Source organism: Lithobates pipiens, unplaced genomic scaffold (assembly GCF_037356315.1).
Source record: "Lithobates pipiens isolate NorthernLeopardFrog02 unplaced genomic scaffold, aLitPip1_a1.2 Scaffold_8, whole genome shotgun sequence".
Lineage (NCBI taxonomy): Eukaryota > Metazoa > Chordata > Amphibia > Anura > Ranidae > Lithobates > Lithobates pipiens.
Genome location: NW_027507903.1, coordinates 455,649,585 through 455,675,005, shown reverse-complemented (window position 1 = coordinate 455,675,005; position 25,421 = coordinate 455,649,585). Strand labels below are relative to the sequence as shown.

Sequence of the window (25,421 nt, the reverse complement as noted above, 5' to 3'; positions counted from 1 at the left end):
TAAAAACATGATTTGATGTGTTTAGTGTGGAGGATCTCAAGGGACCCTACTGAATTGAAATGCCAACTGCAAGCCGGGTCTTCTCATCCAACATCTCACAAATGCTCAAGTTTCAGGCACACTGGACATTTTTGCAGCTGCTCCTAGGGGCTTTAGACATTTTTTTCCCTGCCTCTAAGCTCCCCTGCATGTTATCCTATGTGTCCATGTACACATAGACTTTTAGCAGCATTTAGTGGCAGGGGCTTTTAGAGGCAGGAAAAAACCCCACCAGTGCATCCAGGAGCAGCAGAAATTTAGCAGAAAAAACGATTGATGCTTGTAAATGTGCGTTAACCAGTGCAGAGACAAGGTCATATGGAGCCCAGGGCGAACATGGCAAAATGCGCCCCCCCCCCAAAGATGTATGAGCATTATGTGTCAGCAAAAATCCCCCCTCAAAAGTTGAACACTAATCTCCATGAAAAAGCATAAACTCTCTTCCTCCTAGGACTAATCCCCCCTCCCAACACAAATACCCTGCCCAGAAAATAATTACCCCTCCCTAATACAAATCTTCTACCACTCAATTTTCCCCTCCAAGTACACATCCTCTCTCCCCACTCCAAATCCCCCCTCCCAGCAGAAACTCCCCCACCTAGCACAAATGCCTCCCCCCCAATAAAAATTCCCTTCCGAGCAGAAATACTCCCCAGTCATCCTTACTAGCATAACCCCCCCCCCCCCATAAAAAAAATTCTGCCCGTCCCCCCCACCATATCACCTCTTCTAGCACAACCCCCCCAAATCCCCCCTCCTAGCACAAACTCTCTTCTCCAATCTCCCATCCCAACACAAATCCCCCTAAATCATCACTTGTACCCAAATTCACCCACCCAAACCCTCCTAGAACAAGTCTTAACCCCTGCCGCCCCATCTCCCCCCAATTCCACCCCCCCAACACAAATCCCCTCCCCCCAATCTCCTCATAGCCCCCCCCCACCTCACATGATGCCACAGTGCCCAGGGCAGCCGCTCCTCCTGCCCACCCCTTGTCAAGGCCCTGGCATTAACGCTAGAGAATTACTTAATTTCAATGGCCAATTAAATAAATTAACGCCCACACTTTTGAGACCTGTAAATACCCCTTAACGCATTACACACTTTTACAAGCGTCAGTTGTTTTTTTTTATCTGCCAAAACGCTGCTGCTGGGGAGAAAGGCTTTTAGGAGAGTTTCGAAAATGTCCTGTGTGCATGAGGCCTAAGGGTGCACTCATACTGGTAGTTTCACCACTTAAAGACCACAATATGTATATATACATTGCAAGTGGTTTATTGGGGAAGCAAACAGCCATAATCCCTGTATTTTTTTTTTTTCAGCCGGCGATTCTCTTTCTTATAAAAATGATCTGAGTGGATGTTTAGCCGCTGGATCACTTTTAGAAGCAGTGGGAGGGGTCGTCCCTCCCGCCACTTGCCCGTGTTTCCCTGGCTTACCCTTCTTACTGGTGAGCCCGGGAAATGATCTGATGGTTCGCGCTGCTGATCACAGAGGTGAGGAAGGACCAGATCTAGGGCAGAAGTAAACTTTTATTTTTTTATGTATAAGATAAAAGTTTTGTTTTTTTTCCTTTTGCTTTTCAAAGGTAGAGGAGAGATTTGGGGTCTTATAGATGCCAGATCTCTCTATAAAGAGGACCCTTATTTCTATTACAAGGGATATTTACATTCCTTGTAAGAGGAATAAAAGTGATAAAAAAGCAATAAAAAGTGATAAAAATAAATAAAATTAAAGGGACAGTGTAAAAAATTGAATCAAATAAATATGAAAGAAAAATAATTTAAAGTGTCCCCATCCCTCCATGTTCACACGCAGAATCTAACGCATATGTAAGTCACGCACGCACGCATATGTAAACGGTGTTCGCACCACATATGTGTGGTATTGCTGCGAACGTTATAGCAAGAACAATATCTCTAGCCCTAGACCTCCTCTGGAACTCTAAACAGGCACGCTTTAGAAAATTTTAAAGCTTCGCCTATGGAGATTTTAATGTATCGTAGTTTGTCGCCATTCCACAAACGTGCGCAATTTTTATATTTTTTCCAAAAAATATGTTTTTTTTACTGCAGTAAAATAAATGAAAGTGTATTTTTTTCCCATAAAAATTGCGTTTGAAAAACCGCTTCGCAAATACTATGTAACAAAAAATTGCAACGATTGCCATTTTATCCTCCTTGGCCTCTGTTAAAAAAAAAATATATAATGTTTGGAGGTTCTTAGTAATTTTCCAGCAAAAAATACAGATTTTTACTTGTAAACAAAAGGTGCCAGAAAAGGCTTGGTCCTTAAGTGGTTAAACCGTACCAGAGCACGATCCACCCCCTTGATCCGAATCGTGGCCGAGAATGGTTAAGCGTCCTGTGACTGGGACAACTTGTATGAGATTCACTTGCGGTTCAGTACAGTTTGTAGAGTGTGTATAGAGGTCTATGGACCATCCTTTCAGGTCCACCTAAAAAACTGATAGGCAGACCTGAACGGATCGTTCGTGTGAAAGAGGCCTAAAGTCTTGTACACCTGATTGGATTTTAGGCAGGGAACTGTGTGATGTTTGCCTAAAATCCGACCGTTAGTACGCTCCTTCAGACAATTGTTGTCCAACTTTCCGCCAACAAATGTTGCATGCCAGGCTAGTACATTTTCGGCGGACAATGGTCTGTTGTCAGATTTTTGTATCGTGTGCACACAAGTCCATCACACAAAAGTCAAAAGTAGAAACACGCATGCTCGGAATCAATGCTCACCAAACACGACATTTGCAGAAGGTGCCCAAAGGGTGGCGCGCAAGAGCTGAAATTCCACCTAGTACGTCACTTTGTTTGTGTTTGCTGGCCAACAATTGTGTGGCGTTAGTATGCAAGACAAGTTCCTGGCACATGCCCTTCAGACAAAAGTTTGACGCTTTGTAAGCCAACAATTTGATTGTGTGCACAAGGTTTAAGCCTCTGTTCACATCGGCATGATTTGACATGCGATTTAATTTGGAGCCTATTGCCGGCAATAGGAGCATTCCAGTTGGTGCGACGCCAACTTTGCTGGACCATACTGATTTCCAAAAGTAGTTCCTGCACTACTTTTGGCGACTTCAGGGTGATTTCAATAGACATCTGTGCATGAACCCGCACAGATGTCTTTCAAGTTGCCCCCCCCAAAGTCGAACTGAAATGCAGCTTTGAAATCGTGCGAGTTCAAAGCCGTGCTTAGTGTGAACAAGGGCTAAGAAAAAAAAAATGAATCCAATAAATACAATAAAATCATATAGGTGTGATGGTCAGGTGTCCCAAAACTTGGCCAATCACTAAGCAGTGGCGCTGTCACATGACAGTAATTGGAGTGACATACTTAGCACTTAAAAATACTGGGACGTTCATCATGGTGAATTTCTTTTATGGCTCCTTTACACTTGTGTTTGCCCTCTTAAGAGTGATCATCAAACGATCGCTTTTCTGAGGGCATTTGAAAGACAGTGATGAGACGTTTCATCCCCTAAGGCCTGCTTCACACCTATGCATTTTTTAGCGCCCTTTCAGTTTTGCAGAAACACACTACAGTCCATTTAACATGGTTTCCTATGGATGTAGTTCACATCTGTGCATTTTATGGAAAGGGCCAGGGACTTTTTTCGGGTTTTTGGTTCCATTGACTTCAATGGATGAAAAGCATGTATTGAAAAATGCAACCTGCATAGGTGTGAATCAGGCCTAAAATACAGCGCCATGGGCGCATTTCCATTTACTTATACCATCCACCAAATGCAACAGGGGGAATCATTTTTGCCATGGCATGTTATACAGCTGCCTTTGCAGCTTTTTAGGCTGGATTCCCACCTATGCATTTTTAGCGCTTTTTGCATTTTGCAGATTTGCACAGAACATGTTCTATAGGAAACCATGGTAAATGGACCGTAGTGCAAATCTGCAAAATGCAAAAAGCGCTAAAAATGCATAGGTGTGAATCCAGGGGGGGGTGTTAAAAATGTCGCTCAACCATTTGTATTTACGATCCCCAACAGCAAGTTTAAACTAAGTCTACAGCAAAGAGTGGAAGGAGACAAAATATAACAGGTTAAGGCCCACTTTACATGGGCATTCCATTAGTCCATCTTTGACTCGTGATGAGATGGAACGAAAATGAACTGCAATTTATCCCTATGGGCAGCCGGATTTCAGTGTATGTGCGTCCATTTACATCCGTGCCCTTTCAGGTTCATCAGACAGGACGCAAGGCGTTTGCATCCAGAACTGACTAGATGTAGGCAGATATAGGAAGACGCAGGGGGGCTGCCTATACGGGGGTCCATTTTACACCATAACAAGGTGGTGGATAAAAAAAAATTCTGTTCTGATCTGACTCACCAGTGGATCCGTCTGCTGAGACAAAGGGGCTTATTTACTAACGGCAAATCCACTTTGCACTGCAAGTGCACTTGGAAGTAAAGTCGCTGTAGATCCAAGGGGGATATGCAAGGAAAATAAAAAACAACATTTTAGCTTGCACATGATTGGATGATAAAATCAGCAGAGCTTCCACTCATTTTAGATCTACCCCTTAGATTTAGAGCGACTGCACTTCCAAGTGCACTTGTAGTGCAAAGTGGTTTTGCCTTCCGTAAATAACCCCCAAACGCGAGGCTGCGCATGTGGAAGCAGTCTTATATGTTAAAATGTGTGCTAACATTTTTCAGGAATAGAAGTACAGAAGTCAAGGTGAAAATACATTCTAGATTTTCATGTAAAGCTAACTTAATGTATACAGTTACTTTTTTTCAGCTAAATAAAGTTCGTTCAGTATGGTCTAGGTAGGGTTTAAATCTGTACAAAATGCCACATAACACACACATCAGAAAGAAAAAAAAAGTAAAAAAGAAAACAAAAAGGCCAACAGTGCCACCTGCTGGCATAAACAAGTTATTCACATTGAACTCATGAAGTACATGCTTCTGGATTTAGCCCCATTAAAAAGCTCCTCTTCAATGATAATCCACGTTTTCTTAATAACAGTTGTCACTGGGCAGTGATTTAAGATTTGTTATATTACGGGGAACATCTGGAAATTTTGCCTACGCAGTACCCTTAAAACTGTACCTTTTGACTATAAATTCTCCATATTTGAAAAAGCAGTGCACTTCCTTGTATAAGAATGTGCCTAAGCACTCCTATGCCTAAGGCCTGAAAACTGTATATCTGAAGTGTGAGATTTAAGGCACTTCTGCCTCTGACTGCTAGTCTCAGGAGATCCGGTGATCCAAATTTGGTCACCACTGCACTGTTCACTCTTTCTCCTTGCTGGAGGCTCTGACATGAGCAAGCAATCCCTACCTCTACCAAGATGGCCTCCTCCACTAATACAGAACAAAGCATGGTAAGTCAATAATGGAGATAGATCAGTTGCAGGGAGTCCACAGGCAACATTGCTGACAAATCCTTTGTGTCAGGGCTGGGCTCAGCCCTTCCTTCTCTGAGCTGGCCGCTCAGCTGTTGGCTAATTGCCAGCTCCTATCTCTCGACAGTTACTCAGCTGTTGATGATATCCTGCTCGTCAGTCCTGCCTATTTGAGCTGTCCAGTCCAGAGGAGCTCTGCCTTCACCTTGGTCACATCACAAGAAACTATCTCCTGTGATCCTGTTCAAGACTTGCTTTGCTGACATCCCTTCTGACTCCAGATCCTGCTTGCTGTTCCACTACATTGATCCATGACTTCTGGCTTGGCTGACTATCCGATCTGGTTATGTTTTGACTACGTTTGTTCTTTTTACTTTTATTATTAAACAAGTGTAATTTAACTGTACTTCTGTCTCGGCCTGATTTCATGGTTTCTGACACTTTGCTCTTTGCCTGTTTTTTGGGCACAGAATTCCAAAATAATTTCCTCCTTAAAGAAGCACCCTGAAGTCAGTTAGTCTCTAGAAGCCAATGAGCAGTTTCTTGTACTAAATACAAATAAAACAACTTCAAAATAAAATATTTTAGGTCCATGAACTGCCTGGCTCCTATATTAGCCAAGCCCTGATTAAAAGTCCAATTGAAGCCCCACACTTTGAGACCGATTTACTAAAGTGCACTTTGCAAGAGCAGTTGCTCCAGAGCTTAGTAAATTAGGAGGAGCTCTGTTGATTTGCATTGTCTAATCATGTGCAAGCAAAAAATGCAGTTTTTAATTTTAAATTTTTTTTTAAAGTGAAGCTTTACCTTATTTACTAAACTCTGGAGCAACTGCCCTTGCAGAGTGCAACTGCTCTATTTGCCTTTAGTAAATCAACCCCTTTATGTCTTTATAGCTCTGCACCTCTGCATGTTATAGTTTGTGGCTGTATATTGCTCTTTGTGTGCTTCACATTTGAAAATAGCTGCTCACAAATATAGGTGCTGCCGAAAACTGATTACATGAATAAGTCGTGATTGTGAAGAGTGGGAGGTTTTTCTATGGGAAGATAAAACTTATAAAAGTCCAGTAAAGAGACACTGTTAAATCTTTCTTCGGCTGCACGTGTTTGCAAAGTGTAAACTAATTTTTGCTAACAATTCCATAAAAATAAAAATTTTTAAGTAAATTTGCTATTTTGTGTTGGGCCGTATCCATAGCCGTCTTGGGCCGCAGGTTGGACACCTCTGAACTAAACCCATAAATGTAATGTCAAATATTGCAGCTTCCTAGTCTTTAGATGTGGTGGCTATATTCATTTTTTTTCTCTTTATTTCCACCTGGTAATCTTGTGACTCTCTCCATGGTGTATATCCAGCAAAAACTTTTTCTTTTTTTAGTTTTGGAGAGAGTAAGGAGGGATTAAAACCCCTGTCAGATTTTTTTTCTGCTATCTGGGACTCTATTAGAGAGATGTCACCCTGCTTACTATGGTAGGTTATACTATTGATAATGGTTTCACCAGACAAGGAGTGAGGGATTATCTTAAACAAAGACACCGACAGCAATAAAAAAAATCTGATGGGGGTTCTAGTCTACCGAAAATTTAGATTTCTGTTTGTGTTGCTTTTGGAGATTTCCTCTGACTTCTACTTCAGTAAATCCAAAGCATAGTAAGTGATAGGATAATCTCTCGAAGGGAACCCCAAATAACAGCAGACAGGAGTTCTAATCCATCTATACGCTATCTAAGCCAAAAATAAATAAATTAGGTAGACATATATTTTAACATCTATTTTTGTACTTCAAGTGGGCTTTAAGTTGACTTTTTTTTAGACCTTGCTTCTGCTGTTCTTTAAGTCTCTGAGTTTTGTTCCCTTAAAAACTTAATATCTTGACCTGTCCAAGGATCCAAGATTATCAAAAGAGCTATAAATACCCACTAGTACAAGTATATGGCACTTTTGCAAATTAAAGTCTGCTGGGTATTATCTAAAGTGAATAGAGTCCTGAACTACAACCAGACTGGGGTTGGCTTTAGACTCACTGTAGTCTTGTGTTGTATTGTCGGTCCCATGCCCATTATAGTCTGAAGCCCCTGGGAAAATGAAGACACTGTGTGATTTGTCCTGCATATTGGATTCTGAAGTCTGTGTTTGATCCAAGTCTACAGGGATATAAGATTGCTTCCAGTCCCGAGAACTGCTCTCTTTTTTGAGTGACCTGCTCTTGTAGCTTGGGCTTGGAGTGATAGACGTCACTGTCCTCTGGCTACCATTTATAAAGTGTTTGTCATCCATGGACTCCTTACGTGACTGGATTAAGTTGCTGCTACTGCTTCGAGGTCGGTACTGGGATCTGCGCAAAGCAGACTGCCTTCTGCTGTTCCCCCACTGACACCTTAAAATTTGGATGAAGGCTCTCTTGAACTCTTTGCTGGAGCAGGGGTAGATGACTGGGTTGATGCAGCTGTTGAAGTAGCCAAGCCAAAATATGACTTTCTGCACTGTTTCTGGAGGTTCTAACTGCTTGAAGATCGAACCTGCAAGTAAGCAAAGATATAAAGTCGTGAAATGAAAACACTAGTCTTATGGAAATTAAGGGTATTGTTCTGGAATAATCAAATCATAAATACACACAATTAAAGCGATATGAAAGGCTATGCTTTTTAAAAAACAAACAAAAAAAAAAACAACTAACATGTTATACTTTACTGCTCTGTGCTGTTTTGCACAGAGAAGCCCAGATCATATTGGTGGAGGCAGGGAATTGCTTCCTCATGTCAGAGCCTCCAGCAAGGAGAACATTGAGCAGCACAGTAGTGACATCAGTATACCTCACTCCAAAACTTCTCAGGCTAGCAGCCAGAGGCAGCCATTGCTATATATCTCTCACTGCAAATATACAGTTATTGTGTTTCAATCTGGGCATAAATGGAGCAATTTTCTTTCACATGCAACACAGTCAGTGTTGATGGGGGAATTCCTCCCGTTGAGCAATTGTGTTCTCCCAGTAGGGGGGATTCAGAACACAGTGATTACTGCAATTAAATATAATAGCCGCTAACAAGAATCGCGTGTAAAATTCAACAGACTGGTTGTACCCAAGTTGATTGATCGATCAACTTGGGTACATTCAGTCAGGGCATACAATGGTTGGAATCTTGGCCCGTTCAGGCATAAGAGTGCGTAGGCACATTCCACATACTGCTATTTTGCAGTAGCAATACAAGACAAAAGGTTGTTTTTTTTAGAGTTATGCTTAGGCGCAATTAACATTTCCTTATAACATAGCAAAACTTAAATCTCATAAATCTCATGAATTAAGCCCATAAATCTGGGCTATTGATTCCTATAAAAGTAGTATAGTATAGACTATAAGGATTTTACTTTGTGTTACTTTGTTGTAAATGTACCCACATCCCATAGATAACATATTAAAACAAACAAAAGTCACAGGACAACAGCAATTTAAAAATACCAGAGCTAGTTATTACCAATATCATTTTCAAAAATGCATACCATTTACTCCATACGATTATAAAACCATAAAATGCATTGATGATGTTTGCTCACTTGTACTACTTAAGTGCCGGTTCACACTAGCACGATGCCAGACATCGCATGTAATTCACAGTGCACTGCTGTTCACATTACATGCGATGTCTGTACAGGTGCGATGTCAGCCATACTGATAGTATGGCTGATATCGCACCGCATTCAGTCCAAACACGCACAGGACTCTTTTTTCTGTTCGGACCAGAATCGGATCGCATGTGTGTTCACACATATGTAATCCGATTCATGTCTGAACTGTCAGTTCGCAGTGTGATATGCGAGCTGAAATGGGGTGTCGTTAACATATAATGACACTCCCCAGCAGTTCGCATATGGCAGTGTGAACTGCCGTGCGCGTCGAGTGCGATGCGGGAACCCGCAGTTGATTCACAGGGTTCTCGCATCGCAATAGTGTGAACAGGCACTCAAGGATAAGTTCACTTTAAAAAAAAAATCACCTTTTTTGCAGGTAATAAAATGTGCATTTAGTATTTTTCTGTTTGTAGGAGAAAGAAAGCATTGCAGCCATGATCAGCAAATAGCAGGTGCCATGCAGGACTCCTACTGTCAGTTTAAGATGTCTGCCCATACATTGAAAGGTCAGGCAGTTTCACACTGACAGGAAGAATCAATGAACTACCAGAGCACTCAACAGCGCCCCGGTAGTTCATTGAGAACTACAAGCCGACAACTGCAAAGCCTGTTGGTACTTTTTGTTTTCACATTCACAGAACTCCGTGAATGAATGACGTAGCCAGGTGAGCAGAGATCACCGCATGGCTGCGGTTTTTATAAATTGTGACAGAGAGTGGGGGGAGAAGTTCCCCTGCTCGCTGTCAAAACAGGGGATTGGGATGAGTGCGGGGGGACAGTGCTACAGTAACCCCCTGAATATGGTTTTAACATGTTACTAAAGGTGAACCTTTCCTTTAAGTCTCCAACATTTAATTCATCATAATAACATCAACATAACATAACATGTTGTTGTAATCAAAAACAGTAATCATAAACTGTATAATGTCACTTTAGGCCTTATTAAAAAAATATTTGCATAAGAACAGCAAATGGAAAGACAATTTTTGACATGTTTCTTAGACCAGAAGTCCACTTCATCAGGAGATTGCTGGAAGTAGCTTTAAAATCATAAATCAAATATAAAATCAAAGTAGCCTTTAAAATCATGACAAAACATGATTGTAGTGGTGACATAGTGCCAGCACAGTGAAGCTGGGATTTTAAACAAATACGTTTTTCAGCAATAATATGAGCAGTGGTGGTGACCAGAGCTGCTCGACAATTTTAGTGGTAATGGTTCCCATTAAGTAGATCCAACCACCACCAGACAGTAGCAGGGTGCAAGGCTTTCTTGCCTCCCTGTGAAAGTTGTAAACCTGTTAAATTCCTCAGGTTGTAGAACTTATTTAGGTTTTGGCATTTCATTTTCCAGCACAAATGTCAGTACATCGGTATGGCAAATATTTGCAACATTTTACACTGGCGTTATGAATCACAGTTCCAAACCAGAGGTTTTATGTGTCACCTCAGCCCTTATCAAAATAAAGACTTGTCCCAGATTTATCTCTGTTTCTGTTTCTGCAGCACAGTTTATTTGCTGAGCTAAAAAATCAAGACTTTCCAAATCTTTTTCCCATTAATCAAATCCCTCAAACCCTTGTTTAATTAAAGCTATATTTAATTATACAGGACCAAAATGCGTGGGACTGTTGTGGATAAAGTTACAGATATACACTCACCCCATTATCCTGAGGTCTGGCAGCCTGTCAAGGAATTATTTAATCAAAAAAGCTTATTTTAAAATGTACCAATATACAGTTCTGTTCCAAAGTTTTAAGCAGGTGTGAAGAAATTCTGCAAAGTAAATTTTCAAAAATATATATTTTAATCATATAAATCAAATATATTATTTTCATCAATTAACAACATGGAAAATAAATGAACAGAAGAGAAATCCAAATCAAGTCAATATTTGGTGTGACCACCTTTTGGCTTCAAAACAACATCAATTCTTCTAGGTATACTTGCACACAGTTGTTGAAGGAACTCGGGAGGTAGGTTGTTCCAAACATCTTGGAGAACTAACCTCAGATCTTTTGTGAATGCAGGCTACCTCAAATCCTTCTGTCTCTTCGTGTAATCCCAGACAGACTCAATGATGTTGAGATCAGGGCTCTGTGGGAGCCAAACCATCACTTCCAGGACTTCTTGTTCTTCTTTATCCTGAAGATAGTTCTTAATAACATTGGCTGTATGTTTGGGGTCATTGTCCTGCTGAACAATATATTTGGGGCCAATCACACGCTTCCCTGATGGTATGGCATAATGGATACGTATCTGCCTGTATTTCTCAGCCTTGAGGACACCATTGATCCTTGAAAAATCTCCAACTCAATGTACAGAAATGCAGCCCCAAACTCCACCATGCTTCACTGTTGCCCACAGACACTATCTTCAACGTAAAGAAGAACAAGGAGTCCTGGAAGTGATGGTTTGGCCCACACAGATCCCTGATCTCAAAATCAAGTCTGTCTGTGCTTCCATGAAAAGACAGAAGGATTTGAGGCAGCCTACACCCACAGATCTGTGATTAGTTCTCCAAGATTTTTGGAACAACCTACCTGCCGAGTTCCCTCAAAAACTGCATGAAAGTGTACATAGAAGAATTGATGCTGTTTTGAAGGCACGGGGTGATCACACCAAATATTATTTAAATTGGATTTCTCTTCTGTTCATTTACTTTCCATTTTGTTAATTGATCAAAATAAACTATTAACACTTCTATTTTTGAAAGAATTCTTCATTTACAGCATTGTTTCACACCCGCCTAAAACTTTTCCACAGTACTGCATATGAAGAAGGCTTTTGCTGAAAGATGTTAGCTTTTTGATGTCGCACTGTTGTCTGTGCTCAATAAATATTTAAGAAGACGCAATCGAGTTGCCGGCATTCTTTTTGCAATTTTGATGTATGGGACACAATGGCCTGAGCACCGTTATTCAGCTCATCATCCTATAAATATGCGGTTGAGCTTGGGTGAGTTTTTGGCTACCTTACTGTATATATACCTGATATGAATACAAATAAAACATAAGGACTTCTGAACATCCCAGGAGGAACAATTAAATCATGGGACTTTTTTTAACCTACATACTATATACATCTGCAGAGTAGCGAAAGTAAGACAGCTCTAGCATAGAGAAATACATGTTTGGTGCTGGCATAACCAGTAGAGAATAACAGGAATTGTTCAGAGTCGAGTCGGAAAACAATCGGGGTTAGACTGATGTAATAATGGCTGAGTATATAATGTTCAATAGTGAAAAGGTGACGCTGAAGGTGACTGAAACAGCAGAAAATGAGAACTTCTCAACAAGAGGCACCATGACAGGTAAGTCTTCCTAACCAGTAAAAAAATAATAAAAGTTATATATATATATATATATATATATATATATATATATATATATATATATACACAGTATCTCACAAAAGTGAGTACACCCCTCACATGTTTGTAAATATTTTATTATATCTTTTCATGTGACAACACTGAAGAAAGCACACTTTGCTACAATGTAAAGTAGTGAGTGTACATCTTGTATAACAGTGTAACTTTGCTGTCCCCTCAAAATAACTCAACACACAGCCATTAATGTCTAAACTGCTGGTAGCAAAAGTGAGTACACCCCTAAGTGACAATGCCCAATTAGCCATTTTCCCTCCCCAGGGTCATGTGACTCGTTAGTGTTACAAGATCTCAGGTGTGACTGGGGAGCAGGTGTGTTAAATTTTGTGTTATCACTCTCACTCTCTCACACTGGTCGCTGGAAGTTCAACATGGCACCTCGTAACAAAGAACTCTCTGAGGATCTGAAAAAAAGAATTGTTGCTCTACATAAAGATGCCGTGGGCTATAAGAAGATTGCCAAGACCCTAAAACTGAGCTGCGGTATGGTGGCCAAGACCATACAGCGGTTTAACAGGACAGGTTCCACTAAGAACAGGCCTCGCCATGGTCGACCGAAGAAGTTGAGTGCACATGCTAAGCATCATAACCAGGGGTTGTCTTTGGGAAATAGATGTATGAGTGCTACCAGCATTGCTGCAGAGGTTGAAGGCATGGGGGGGTCAGCCTGTCAGTGCTCAGACAATAAGCCGGACACTGCATCAAATTGGTCTGCATGGCTGTCGTCCCAGAAGGAAGCCTCTTCTAAAGATGATGCACAAGAAGGCCCGCAAACAGTTTGCTGAAGACAAACAGACTAAGGACATGGATTACTGGAACCATGTGCTGTGGTCTGATGAGACCACGATAAACTTATTTGGTTCAGATTGTGTCAAGCGTGCATGGCGGCAACCAGGTGAGGAGTACAAAGACAAGTGTGTCTTGCCTACAGTCAAGCATGATGGTGGGAGTGCCATGGTCTGGGGCTGAATGAGTGCTGCTGGCACTGGGGAGCTACAGTTCATTGAGGGGACAATGAATGCCAACATGTACTGTGACATACTGAAGCAGAGCATGATCCCCTTCCTTCGAAAACTGGGCTGCAGGGCAGTATTCCAACATAATGTCCCCAAACACACCTCCAAGATGACCGTTGCCTTGCTAAAGAAGCTGAGGGTAAAGGTGATGGACTGGCCAAGTACCTAAACTCTGTTGAGCATTTGTGGGGCATCCTCAAACCAAAGGTGGAGAAGCACAAGGTCTCTAACATCCACCAGCTCCGTGATGGCGTCATGGAGGAGTGGAAGAGGACTCCAGTGGCAACCTGCGAAGCTCTGGTGTACTCCATGCCCAAGAGGGTTGAAGCAGTGCTTGAAAGTAATTGTGGCCACACAAAATATTGACACTTTGGGCCCAATTTGGGCATTTTCACTTAGGGGTGTACTCACTTTTGTTGCCAGCGGTTTAGACATTAATGACTGTGTATTGAGTTATTTTGAGGCGACAGCAAATTTAAACTGTTATACAAGCTGTACACTCACTACTTTACATTATAGCAAAGTGTAATTTCTTTGTTTTCTTTCTTTTAGTTTTGTCATATGAAAAGATATAATAAAATATTTACAAAAAAGTGAGGGGCGTAGTCACTTTTATGAGATACTGTATATATATCCCAACTCCTATAAGAAAGATTTGGGATCTTGTAAGTTCCCAAGATCCCGCTGTGAGGCCCAAGTCCAGATACTACAAGTCTCTACAACTTGTGGAAGATTCCTTGGAAGTCATAAAACATTGAAGCTCCTATCACAGGGGATGCTTGGACTTTGACTTGTATCTGAGTTTGCGCTTCTTGGAAAACATGTGCGCCAATCACACAAGAAGTAATTTCCATTTTTGGGGGTGTTCTGTATACCAGCGACGCAAAAGATGTCTCCAGGTTGCCATATTGCAAAAAAGCAACATTTCCATTTAAATCGTTTTAGAAAATTACAGCAGCTACAAATTAAAATGGAGAGGTCATTTTTAAAAACACATTACATAACAAAATGCTAGATTAGCAATAGTATATGTTATAATACTTGCTCAGCAAAAGAAGAGCTTTGCTTTAAAATTAACCTATCGGGGCAGAAATATGGGAATCACTATTGCTGACTTGCTAAAGCTCTAAAGGCTGTCATATTCATCCTTATTTCTCTACTTGGTGAATCACTGTCCTGGAACAAGCATGTGCGTTTCAATCACTAGCTGCATACATGTTTTAGGACTCAAAAAGGAATCGGCAAGGAGGATGGTAGCGCCAAATCAGTAATGGTCTCCCCCATATTGTCTCCCTGACATGTTCCTTATTCAGTCTACCTGTTGGTTGTGTGGAGGAATTGCATGCTATGCCTTGGACCATGAGTGGTGGTTGCTGTGTTTTGTAGCAGGCTATAGTGGTTCTTGGCCATCGGAACAGTTTATGAATTTCAAGCTAAATATGTTCTATCTGGATCTCTTTTTACCCAGACAATGCATCAAAAAACCAGACAAATGTCAACCAGGAGAAGCCAACACTAATATAACCCTAGAAGGAGAGATTACTTCTCCCTGAAATGTATCCCAACCAGTGCACGTAATGCGGTTTCCACAACAAAAATAGATTAATATACATGAAATGAGGTTAATCTGACCGCTACTAGTAAAACTCCCCAAATCTGCATTTTTAATCAGTCCGCCCAAAACTGTATTTCAGGGTCGGTTCTCACAGAGTAAATTGTACCTGAATATGAAGAGAATTCATATAAAACCATCTGGATTTCTTTAGTTGTAATACGGCAACATACATAAACTTGAATATTTCCAAACAACAGCTAAATACACAACTAAAATACATCTATGGGCGCTCTTTACCCTGCCAAAAGATTTATACTCTGCCAGATGGTACAGCCAGGCCGGTGACCAGATTTTTTCTCAACCACATTAAAGCAACACAACTAGGTCACCTTACTGCCCCAAGCCTGGGACTGCACAGTGAAGTGGCAGCAGAAAACTGATTATATCATGCGTCTGCTCTCTTCTATTGACAGCATGTTTCCTTTCAGCACATGGATATGCAGAACACCAACTGGCCCCCGGGCACTGCCCCTCCCTTAGTCCCAGTCTGAGCACTACTGTACAGGGGATTACATTTGAAATAATTTCAAATTCAGATTTTTTTTATTTGTTACGTAACTGCATTTATTGTTTTTTTATTTACAGAAAATTTGATTTAAAAATTTACAGTATGGCCAAATCTTATTGCAGGAATCTTATCTGAATCTGAATTCACCTTTATTCCTTTCCAAATCGGAGCAGGAACTGAATGTACTGGCAGATGAACTGGAGAGGACTAAAGTCTTTGCTCTATCCTAAAAGCTTTCAACATCTTCCATCGCCCAAGAATGCAATCATCGCGTACCTTCTAGGTGGTATTGTTGCCCCTCAATCCTTCAAAAAATAGATTGTGCCATCCCCAACACACGTTGGCGCTGTTTCTGAGCTCCTAGTACCATGATTCATATTTGGGGCACTTGCCCCCATATCCTCCTTTTTTGAGACAAGATATTCCATTTGTTTGCTGATCTAGTGGGTGACAATTACCCTAACCAGCCCCAGCCCCAGCTTAGACTGTGCAAATGTCTTTCCTGCCGTGCTTGCAGGAAAGAAATTTGCACGATTCCATCTTTCAACACAGACAGTGCTGACGGGGATGGGGAGGGGGGTTCACCAGGGGGAAGCCGTCCCTGCCAGGAGAAGACAGTGATTATTGCTAGCGACTATAGCAGCCGTTAGCGATAAATCACAAATTAATCCGGCAGGCTGGTTTTACCTAAGTTGATCGATTAATCAACTTGGTCTATTCAACCTGCCCATACACAGTTCGGATCACAGCTGGTACTTGCTGAACCGGCTGATATTCAACCGTCAGTGGCCAGCCTTACTGTTCTTTCTCTGGTGTCAGGCTCCTATAAACAGATTTTAAAAAGTCTGATTAGACATTTCTTAACCGCGACTCGATCTGTTATTGCCTGATATTGGTGTCAAATTGACAAACCGACCTTAGCTGCCTGGACTTGTGAAATGAATCAGATCGAATAAATGAAAAATATGAAAGTTTGGGATGAAGACAAATCTGACTGTCATAGTCTTATGTGAATTGTGTAGAATAATTTCTGGTCTCAGCTACTTTTGACACGTTCACCACTACCACTGTTTAGCCTCCTGAGTAACTTTCAACAGTTTTTGTTCCCCTCCTGTTTTATCTAGGTACTTATGGCCCTCTCATGCCTCTCCCCTCACCCCTAACCTCACTTTCCCTTATTTTAATTATTTTTTATTTTTTTTTACTGCTTTTTGTGTTTTTTTTTTTTTTTTTTACCCATTCTCTCTTTTTCTGTTCTCTCTCTTCTCTCTCGCTGTCTCTGGTCTTATTCTTTTTATGGCTCTTTTGCTGTTTTAGGTTTCAGAGGTGCTCTCTTCATAGCTAGTCCTCTGTCAATATCTTACCTGCAGTATTGTTATAGGGATTTGTTCTCTCCCCTACTTTCATGATTTGTGTTTCGGTCATCTGTATGTCCTTGATCGTACTATAGAATTATGGTTGTTTACCTATTTAATGGCAAAATATGGGTTTGTTGTTCCTGATGATTGTCATCATTATATACTTTACCTATATGTGCAGGTTTGGATTTGTCAAGGTTACTTTGATATGTTTCCATTTCCTTGACTTGCTATGACAATTGCTTTTGTTTTTTATTCTACCTATAAACGCAATAAACGAGATTAAACATAAAACCTACAGTATGTATTTAATTAATTTAAATACATTAAAGACAGGAGCTCACTAACATATTGCTAATTCAAAACTCATCACTTTTAGCTATTTAGTTAGAAGATAAGTAGTAGTTTTAGGCATCAAGATCTCAGCACTGGTAGGTCTGGGCACCAACAGTCCAGTAAGCATACACTGTTAGGAGTTATCCAAAAGATATCTCTTTATTACAAAAACATATTAAAAATGACAAAGCACTGTGTTTCCAACGTTTTACTTATTAAAATGATGGCCAAGAGGAAAAGCCTGAAAAAAAGTTTTTCTTCTTTTTAATCTGATTAAAAAAAAGAGCTTGGCGTTTATGGTGTAGACCTAAATACAGTAAGTGTTTATTGATTTTAAATAATTTTTAATTGACTTTGCTACTAGGTTAAAGTATATATTTAATCTGACACATTTTTTAATGATTCCCTAGTTTTTCTAAAACAAACAAAATAAATCGTTTTGGCTATACAGTCACTTCAACTCGTTTGATCTTTGACTAATATTTTATTCAGTTCAAAAGAAACACACAATGTTGATTTTTGGGGGTTTTCTGAAAAGTTACTGACAATTAATTATATGAAATAAATGACATACCTGTTCAGCATTTTTATACACTCACACTCACTCCTCGCTCTCTGTATATATATATATATATATATATATATATATATATATATATATATATATATATATGTAAACACATATTTTTAATATTTTTTATATATATACACAAATACACATCCCCCAAATAGGGATATTAACAGTCCAGAGTTTATGGACTGCATTCCTATAATTTATTTATAACTCCTTACTTTATTATTAGTTTATAGTGCATTTGATCTTAGTTATTCTCCCTAGAGTATATCTTGCCTAAGTGTCTAAAATAAACCTAAATCCAATTTATTTTGAAAATGTATTATCATAACATTCGCAGTTATTATGGCAACTAGTATACTCTTGCTTTCTATTTTTTTTTGTGTGTCACAGACAGAAGACAGTAGAGGGTCCATGACCAAGTAAAAATGACATTTCATTTTCTGGTCAAAAACACAGCAATAGAAAACCATAAACTTTGTGATTTGTAATTTCTATAGGTCCAGGGTCAAAGAAAAAATATTATAGTTCTACAACAGATTTGATCATCTACAATTTTATAACAGAATCTGATGCACATGGGTTTATGCCTGGTGCACACCGGTCAAATATTTTTGTTTTAAATTTATTACAGGTAATTATATAGCACCGTCAATTTTACTTGAAGGTTTTTTTTTTTTTATATCTACATGATATGATTTAGAACAACAGAAAATACTTTAGTAAACAAAGCAAATAAAACCTGAGCCTCACTCCTTACCTTGGGTTTACTCTTTCCATAAGAGTACCCCCTTACCTGAGAGTTCCCATCAGAGTTCCTCCTTAAATCAAGGTCCCCATCAGAGTCTCCTCTTACAGCACATGTGAATTGAATTATTTGTTTTATTAAAAATATTTTATTTTTACTCCGTCCCTTTATTTTTTTGGATCACTTTTAATGCTATCAGAAGAAATGTAAACATCCCTTGTGATAGCAATAAACATGACAGGTCCTCTTTATGGAGACATCTGAGGTCCATAAAATCCCAGGTCTCTCCTCTACCCTTGAAAGAATGAGATAAAAAAAACAAAAAACATTGATCTCATGTTTTCGAGAAATAAATGGCTCTGTTACATTTACTCTAACCAGTGGTGAAATGCTTATAGCTTCTAGTCTCTTAGACCAGTGTTTCTCAACTCCAGTCCCCAAGGCGCCCCAGTAGGACATGTTTTCAGAATTTATCTCTGATGAAACAGCTGTAGTAATTACTAAGGCAGTGAAACTGATCAAATCACATGTGCAAAAAAAATGGAGAACCTGAAAACATGACCTGTTGGGGCCCCTTAAGGACTGAGGTTGAGAAACTCTGTCCTAGACCATAGAGATGATCCAGGATGTTCCAGTCCCCGTTCATCTCTACTGTTACCAGCAGGAACCAATGTATCGGATCCCAGGCTCTCCAGTGGGATGGTAAAGCCTCGGAAACAACAGAAGCGAACTAGAGAGCAGCGGGAAGGGAAGACCTCTCCCACCACTTGTGAAAGCGATCCAGTGGCTAATTAGCTGCTAGGACCACTTTTAAAATGTAGGTCATCGCTAGCTGGAATAAAATGATACTGGGGGTTATGGCTGATAGCTGCAGCCATGGCCGCGGTATAACTGCTTGAACACTGTGCTGTACAATGTACATGTTATTGCAGCACACTGGTATGATTTGAGCTTTATTTGAAGTGTGCACAGGGCTGAGGACTCTCTCCCCATCCCCAGTCATATGTGTAGCTGGCGATGTGGGATTAAATTGAAGTTGGTACTTCACCCACCATGGACAAAATACCCTTCTATAGTAAATTAAAGTCAGTTGTACACAAATGCCTGTTCCTTTTTTTTTTACCGGATTGTATGGATATCAGAAAAGGAAGTTTGATTTCCTACAAATAGTTGTAGTTATATGTATGTAGTTAAGTATGTGGGTTTGTTATGTTGCATCCAAACAGAGCATTCTGAGCTGTGAAATAATCAGCCAATCTGCAGTCTGACTTGTGACGGCTGCCAGGGATTTACCTTGCTGTGCTGGAGGTAAGTGCCACGTTCCCTCTGTATATGGAAATGTTTTCTGTTCACGCTTAATCCATTTGTTAAGCACCATAATGTTTACTGTTCTGTGCAGGTTGTCTTAAATTTCGGTAATATGAGCTTCATATAGTGGCCACACGCGAAAATCTATTTCAGTAGACCATTCTTTAAACTGCTAAGGCTTTCTAGCAAACTTGGCAACTGTGCTAAAGTCACAAAGTCCACTGAGCTTAACTTGGGCCCCATGCACTCCAACGGTTTGAGGCTTAAAATGTACTTTAGTGTGGAATTCCAGCATTTTACCCTTGCTCATACTTGGCTGTACATACACTGGTGCTTTCATGGAGGGAGGCTTTATGTAAGGTGGACAAAAATGCAGGGATTTGATGCTAGATAGATTTTAAGACTCAAACCGTCCATATGCATGAAACCTAAAACTGAACAAAAAGACAAAAAAACTAAGACAAAAAGCCCCCCCTGCACTGCAAGAGTTAAATATTTATTCATGCCTAGGAGAATAGGAAAGAGCACATACTTACCAGATCCTCTACTCCTACAGGCTCCCCCTACTCTTCAAGACCAGGTCCCCAAAGCCTGTTCTCCCTCTTGCTCTGGTGATTGTAGGCTATGTGACATCATAAAGTACAATGCAGGGCTCACCAAGTGGAGTTTTATGTTTTCACCAAAGATAGGCTTTAAAGGGAACGTAGAGGTGTTTATTTTTAATTTTTTTTCTTTTTTACCATATTATGTTTTTTTTTTTTATTATATTATATTTTATTATAATATATTTGAAAAGCAGTTATCATTTGTTTGCATCCTGGGCCGATCATTCACAGATAATCGATGCATGCCCATCATTAGCTTTCAGCCTCTCATTGTTTTTTGGGGGGGTTTTCTTGCATGCAGCTGTTTGCAGAAACCCTGCCAAATCTCCCACATTCAGATCCTGTGATGCTGCTACAGGTGGATCTCCTGTAATGACTATGTAAAGAAAAGTGGGTCTCCTGTAATGGTCCTACACACCACACTCTACACTGGTGCTAGCTCAGCTTCTCAAACTGAAGCATGTATGTTAAACCGGAGCTACACCTAAAAGGGGAAGTTCAACTTGTCTGCCTCCTTCACCCCTCCGCTGCCACATTTGCCACCATTGGGGAGGAGCGGGAACCTGGTTTTGGCAGGTACCCGCTCCCACTTCCAACTCAGTTTACCACAGAAAACTGAGCTGGAAGCTCGATATCCTCCCTCCTTCCCCCACAGTTCGGCCCATTCACAAAGCGCAGCATGCATGTGCAGTCGGAAATCAGCTGTGAAGTAGCAAGGCTTCACTGCTGGTTCCCCTTAGTCAAGATGGCGGCGCCAGCACCCGATAGCACCAAATATCGGCTGGGGTGAGGATACCACTGGATTCCTGGACAGGTAAATGTCCTTATATTAAAAGTTGTATTAAAAGTCAGCAGCTACAGTATTTGTAGCTTCTGACTTTTCATTTTTTTGAGTGGGTGGGGGCCTTGACAAGAGCTCAGGACTGCTGCACATCAAAAAATCCAAAAGAAAAAAAATCCAGCTTTATTCGTTCATAAAAGCATCACATATAACAGCAAAACACTGAGGGGCATGAGGAAAGTCTATGCATTTCACGCTTGTGAGTCATGATTAAGCATTGATGTAGTGCAAAACACGTAGACTTTCCTCATGCCCCACAGTGTTTTGCTGTTGAATGTGTTCCTTCTAAGACTGAATATTGTTTTTAATATGCATCTACCTTTTTGTACATGAATGTATGCCATGTTTACATGTCAGACATCCCAACCTGCAAAAACTCATTTCAGGGAGGTGGCAAACCCATTTCAGGGAGGTGGCGCCATGTGGCTTTTCGTGCCACCCCCCCCCCCCCTCCCAACCCCATCAGTCTGAAGAGTTCCCTTTACATCAGGGCAGCAGAAACAGCAAATGGGCTCAGCCAACCTGCCAACAGACGTTTGGGAGGGTCATTGTGATCTGGATGCAGAGAAATTGAGAAATCACCTGAATTTTGTACTCCCACTTTGATCAATGTCCCCCTGTCCCCAGACAAGGTCACCTAGGAGAATTATTGACCAATCAGGACATCCCACCAAATTATTTCACCTGCCTCCCAGGTACCAGCACTCCTCTATAGCTCCCATGCTCCCACCATGTGTGTACACTACTCAGGGGCTGCCTGCACTGTTACCAGGCTTTGCGTGGAAGCATGCAGAGAGCCAGCTGTGAACACAGTGCTGCCAGAGAAGACATTGCAGTGTATAACAGTAATGAATGCCGTCCTTGCTCTGTTGAATCAGACACAAGCTCCCTCCACAAAGTTGCTGCTCACCTCCCATTGGCTGTCCTGGCTTCCATCTCTCTCTGAGCTGGACTGGGGGAGTGCTCAGTGATTGGGGGAGCTGGACGGTTACGAGAGGAGGGCAGAGTAACAGTCTGGGACACATAGGAAGTCCGGTGCCGCACCTGCTTTGGCACAATCGATCCCCATAGCAATGCCACTGTCTCTCCTGGCTGGGAGGAGGGGGAGGCTCGGGCTGCTGCTGCCAGCCGGGAGATTGTGTCGCACTTGCAGATGTCCGTGAGCCTGCCGTCAATTGCGGGAGACTCTCGCGAGTCACGGGAGACTTGGGATGTCTGATATGTAATATACCAAAGGTTGATTACACACCTCATATAAAATCCCAAACCTTTCCTTTTTGTCTTTCTACAAACAGGGATGGAGGCCAGTGTTACCAGTGTTCAATAGCATCAGTGAGAAAGTTAAAGTGACACTAAACTCTTAGTTATAAAAAAATAAATAAAAATAAATTCTATTTGATTAAAGTATTCTTAACGTAGCACCCCCTTGTGTCAGGCAGTGTAGGCAAATTTAGTTGGGCTTCACTTTAGCCTGCGATGCCAGATTATTTCGGGGTCATGTAGTATTTTTTTGCCAGGCTTTGAGGGCTGAGTGTCTGTCACCTCCCCTTTACTTCTGGAAGCTTCTAGAAGGTTCTAGAACTTAGTGGGCAGAATGATGCAGACCTTAGCCTGAATATTCATGGGGATGCTACCAATCCCTGGGGGAAGTACCACCTAGCAGGTGGACCGTGGCCCATAAGTATTCAGGAGTCTGCCATGTGGAGAGCAGAGTCTATGATCCAGAGGCCTGGAGGGGACCCCTGTGCTTGGGGGCTCTGTCTCCAGGCAGGGGGCCAGCAGGAACAGTTGGAGAGAGAGAGAGAGGAAGCAGTTGCAGAGGGACTCTTACTCCCTTCCAGTCTCAGTCAATAGACACCCTGATTAGCAAGTGGGACCTGACCAGTAGAAGCCTAGCAGAAGCCCAGCCAGAAGTCAGCAACTATGCTTCAGGACAAAAAAGGACTGAATAATGAGTAAACCTCATTGTCCAGCCTACAAGAGAGTTTGCTGCTGAGGGAAATCTTCAGCCAGCTTACCAATTGACAGAGAACTGTTAGCCTTCTGTTCACATCTCCACGTTCCGAGCACGATTTTGTCCACAATTTGCAATAGCGGCAAATTGCGGGACGCCCGTGCGTTCCCCGTCAATTTCAATAGCATCCCAAACGTGGCGTGATTTTTCAGTGATTTGTGGGGTGACAAACGTGGTAAAATCAGAATTGCAGGACGCCTGTCACCCAAAAGAAGTATATGAGCTTCTTTTGGGTGACGGGCGTCCCGCGATTCTATTTAAGAGATTTTACCACCATTGTCGCCCCCATACGCCAAGATCTGAACAGAGCCTAACAGAGCCTAACAAAAAACAAAATCAAGCTCAAGGACTGGTTCATTGACTGTGAAATGCTTTTTGAAAATGCATGTTGCCTGCAGCTTGAAGGGGGACCCAAAAACAAGGGGCCATTTAGGGGGTATCACTACATTAACTTGCCTTCTATTGCTCACAGGCTCCTCAAAATCCCCAAATTCCTTTTTTTTAGCTGATGTGATTTGACTTCCTGTTAGAAGGTGGTTCATTCTCCATGGACCCGCTGTATGTAGGAATGTAACCACACTCTCTTTCTCGCTCCCAAACTGAATTAGAGACTTTGGACTATGGGATTTTTAGTGCACATAGAACAGTGCTCATGACTGTAACTAATGTACTGCTCATTCCAATCAAATGGAAGTGAGGGGGATAAGAAGACGTTTAAGAGCTCATGGAACTTGATACAAGAAAACAGAAAAACAGAAATTATTGCATTAAAAATAGATTACAGGGTCATTAAAGTGGTTGTAAAGGCTCACATTTTTTACCTTCTGTCTGCAGCGCCCTCCCTATCATTTACCTGAGTCCTATCATGATCCAGAGATGCAGCTCCCGCTGCTGTCTCAGCCAATGAGGAGGAAGAGACCTGGGAGAGTCGCTGCTCTCGTGCACATTGTCAATCACAGGCAGTGAGCCAATGAGCAGAGAGCAGGGGCGGGCTAAGCCGTGCTCTGTGTGTATGTGGACACACAGAGCGAGCCTGCTTTACAGGCTTACTATGGGGGCACATGGCAGGTGGGAGGGGCCAGGAGTGGCAGAGGGGGACCCCCAGAAGAGGGGGATCATTGCTGCTCTGTGCAAACCCACTGGTAAGTATGAAATGTTTGTTATTTTAATGAGAAAAAAAAAATGAATACTGAGTATCTGTTTACGTAGTGGATATATGGATTATTTTTGGAGAAAAGTGATATATTTTAGAGTTGTTTTAAATAGTTACTGTCTTATTTTACAAATATATTTTTGCTCCGTAACTTTTGTACAACAGTGTTCCTTTAATGAAAAAACATCTAAACTTAAATATCAATGAAAACAACTCTTTCTGCAAAGATTCAAAGGAACACGGTGACTGATCTGTAAAAACAGCAACAAACTCGTACATGCCAAGAATCAACAACTACTGGTATCCTAGCAAACATTATTCTCATTCACATCGGAAAGTAGAGTAGTGTCCATCTGGTTACTAGGGGCATCATAGATACACCCCTCCAGTTCTTCTTCAAAGATTGTGCTGGGTTTTCTTGAATAGATCCCTTTTTGTCAGAATAGTGAATTGATTTATAATTCTTATCACATTCAGAGTTCTGATGCCCTATTTAGGAGCGTTAGCCAGAATAGATTTCCCTTGTGGTTTTTTTTTCCTTTTGGAACAAAGATTAATTATAATATAGTTATTATTCCTGGTTCAAAATGAAAGCATATTTAAAGTAGTTGCAAAGGCTGCAGCCGCTTGCTATGGGGGCACTTGTGTGTGCTCGCTCCTGAGCCCTGCTCTTTGTGTTTTACTCATCACTGATTTACCCAGCTCAAGATGAAATCTGCAGTGTAGATGAAGGCAGGAAAAGGAGTTTCTGTGTCAGGCCTAAGCCAGCCATAGATGATTAGCAGGGGACCAGCCGAGATTCGAACCATTTATGGGCAGGCTGAATGTACCCAAGTTGATTGATCAATCAACTCAGGTAGAACCAGGCTGTCAGCTTTTACAGGTGATTCTTGCTAG

The 25,421-nt window shown here is 41.2% G+C and overlaps 1 protein-coding gene across 1 annotated transcript in view; it reads right to left on the bottom strand.

Moving 5' to 3' along the window:
- Positions 1 to 978: 978 nt before the first annotated feature.
- The window catches only part of ADRA1B (adrenoceptor alpha 1B), a 47,124-nt gene continuing 22,681 nt past the window's right edge, over positions 979 to 25,421 (bottom strand). Inside the window, exon 2 of the mRNA XM_077468432.1 lies at positions 979 to 7,949. Within this exon, the coding sequence (XP_077324558.1) occupies positions 7,396 to 7,949 (554 nt within the window). The 3' untranslated portion in view covers positions 979 to 7,395. The remainder of the gene's footprint in view (positions 7,950 to 25,421) is intronic.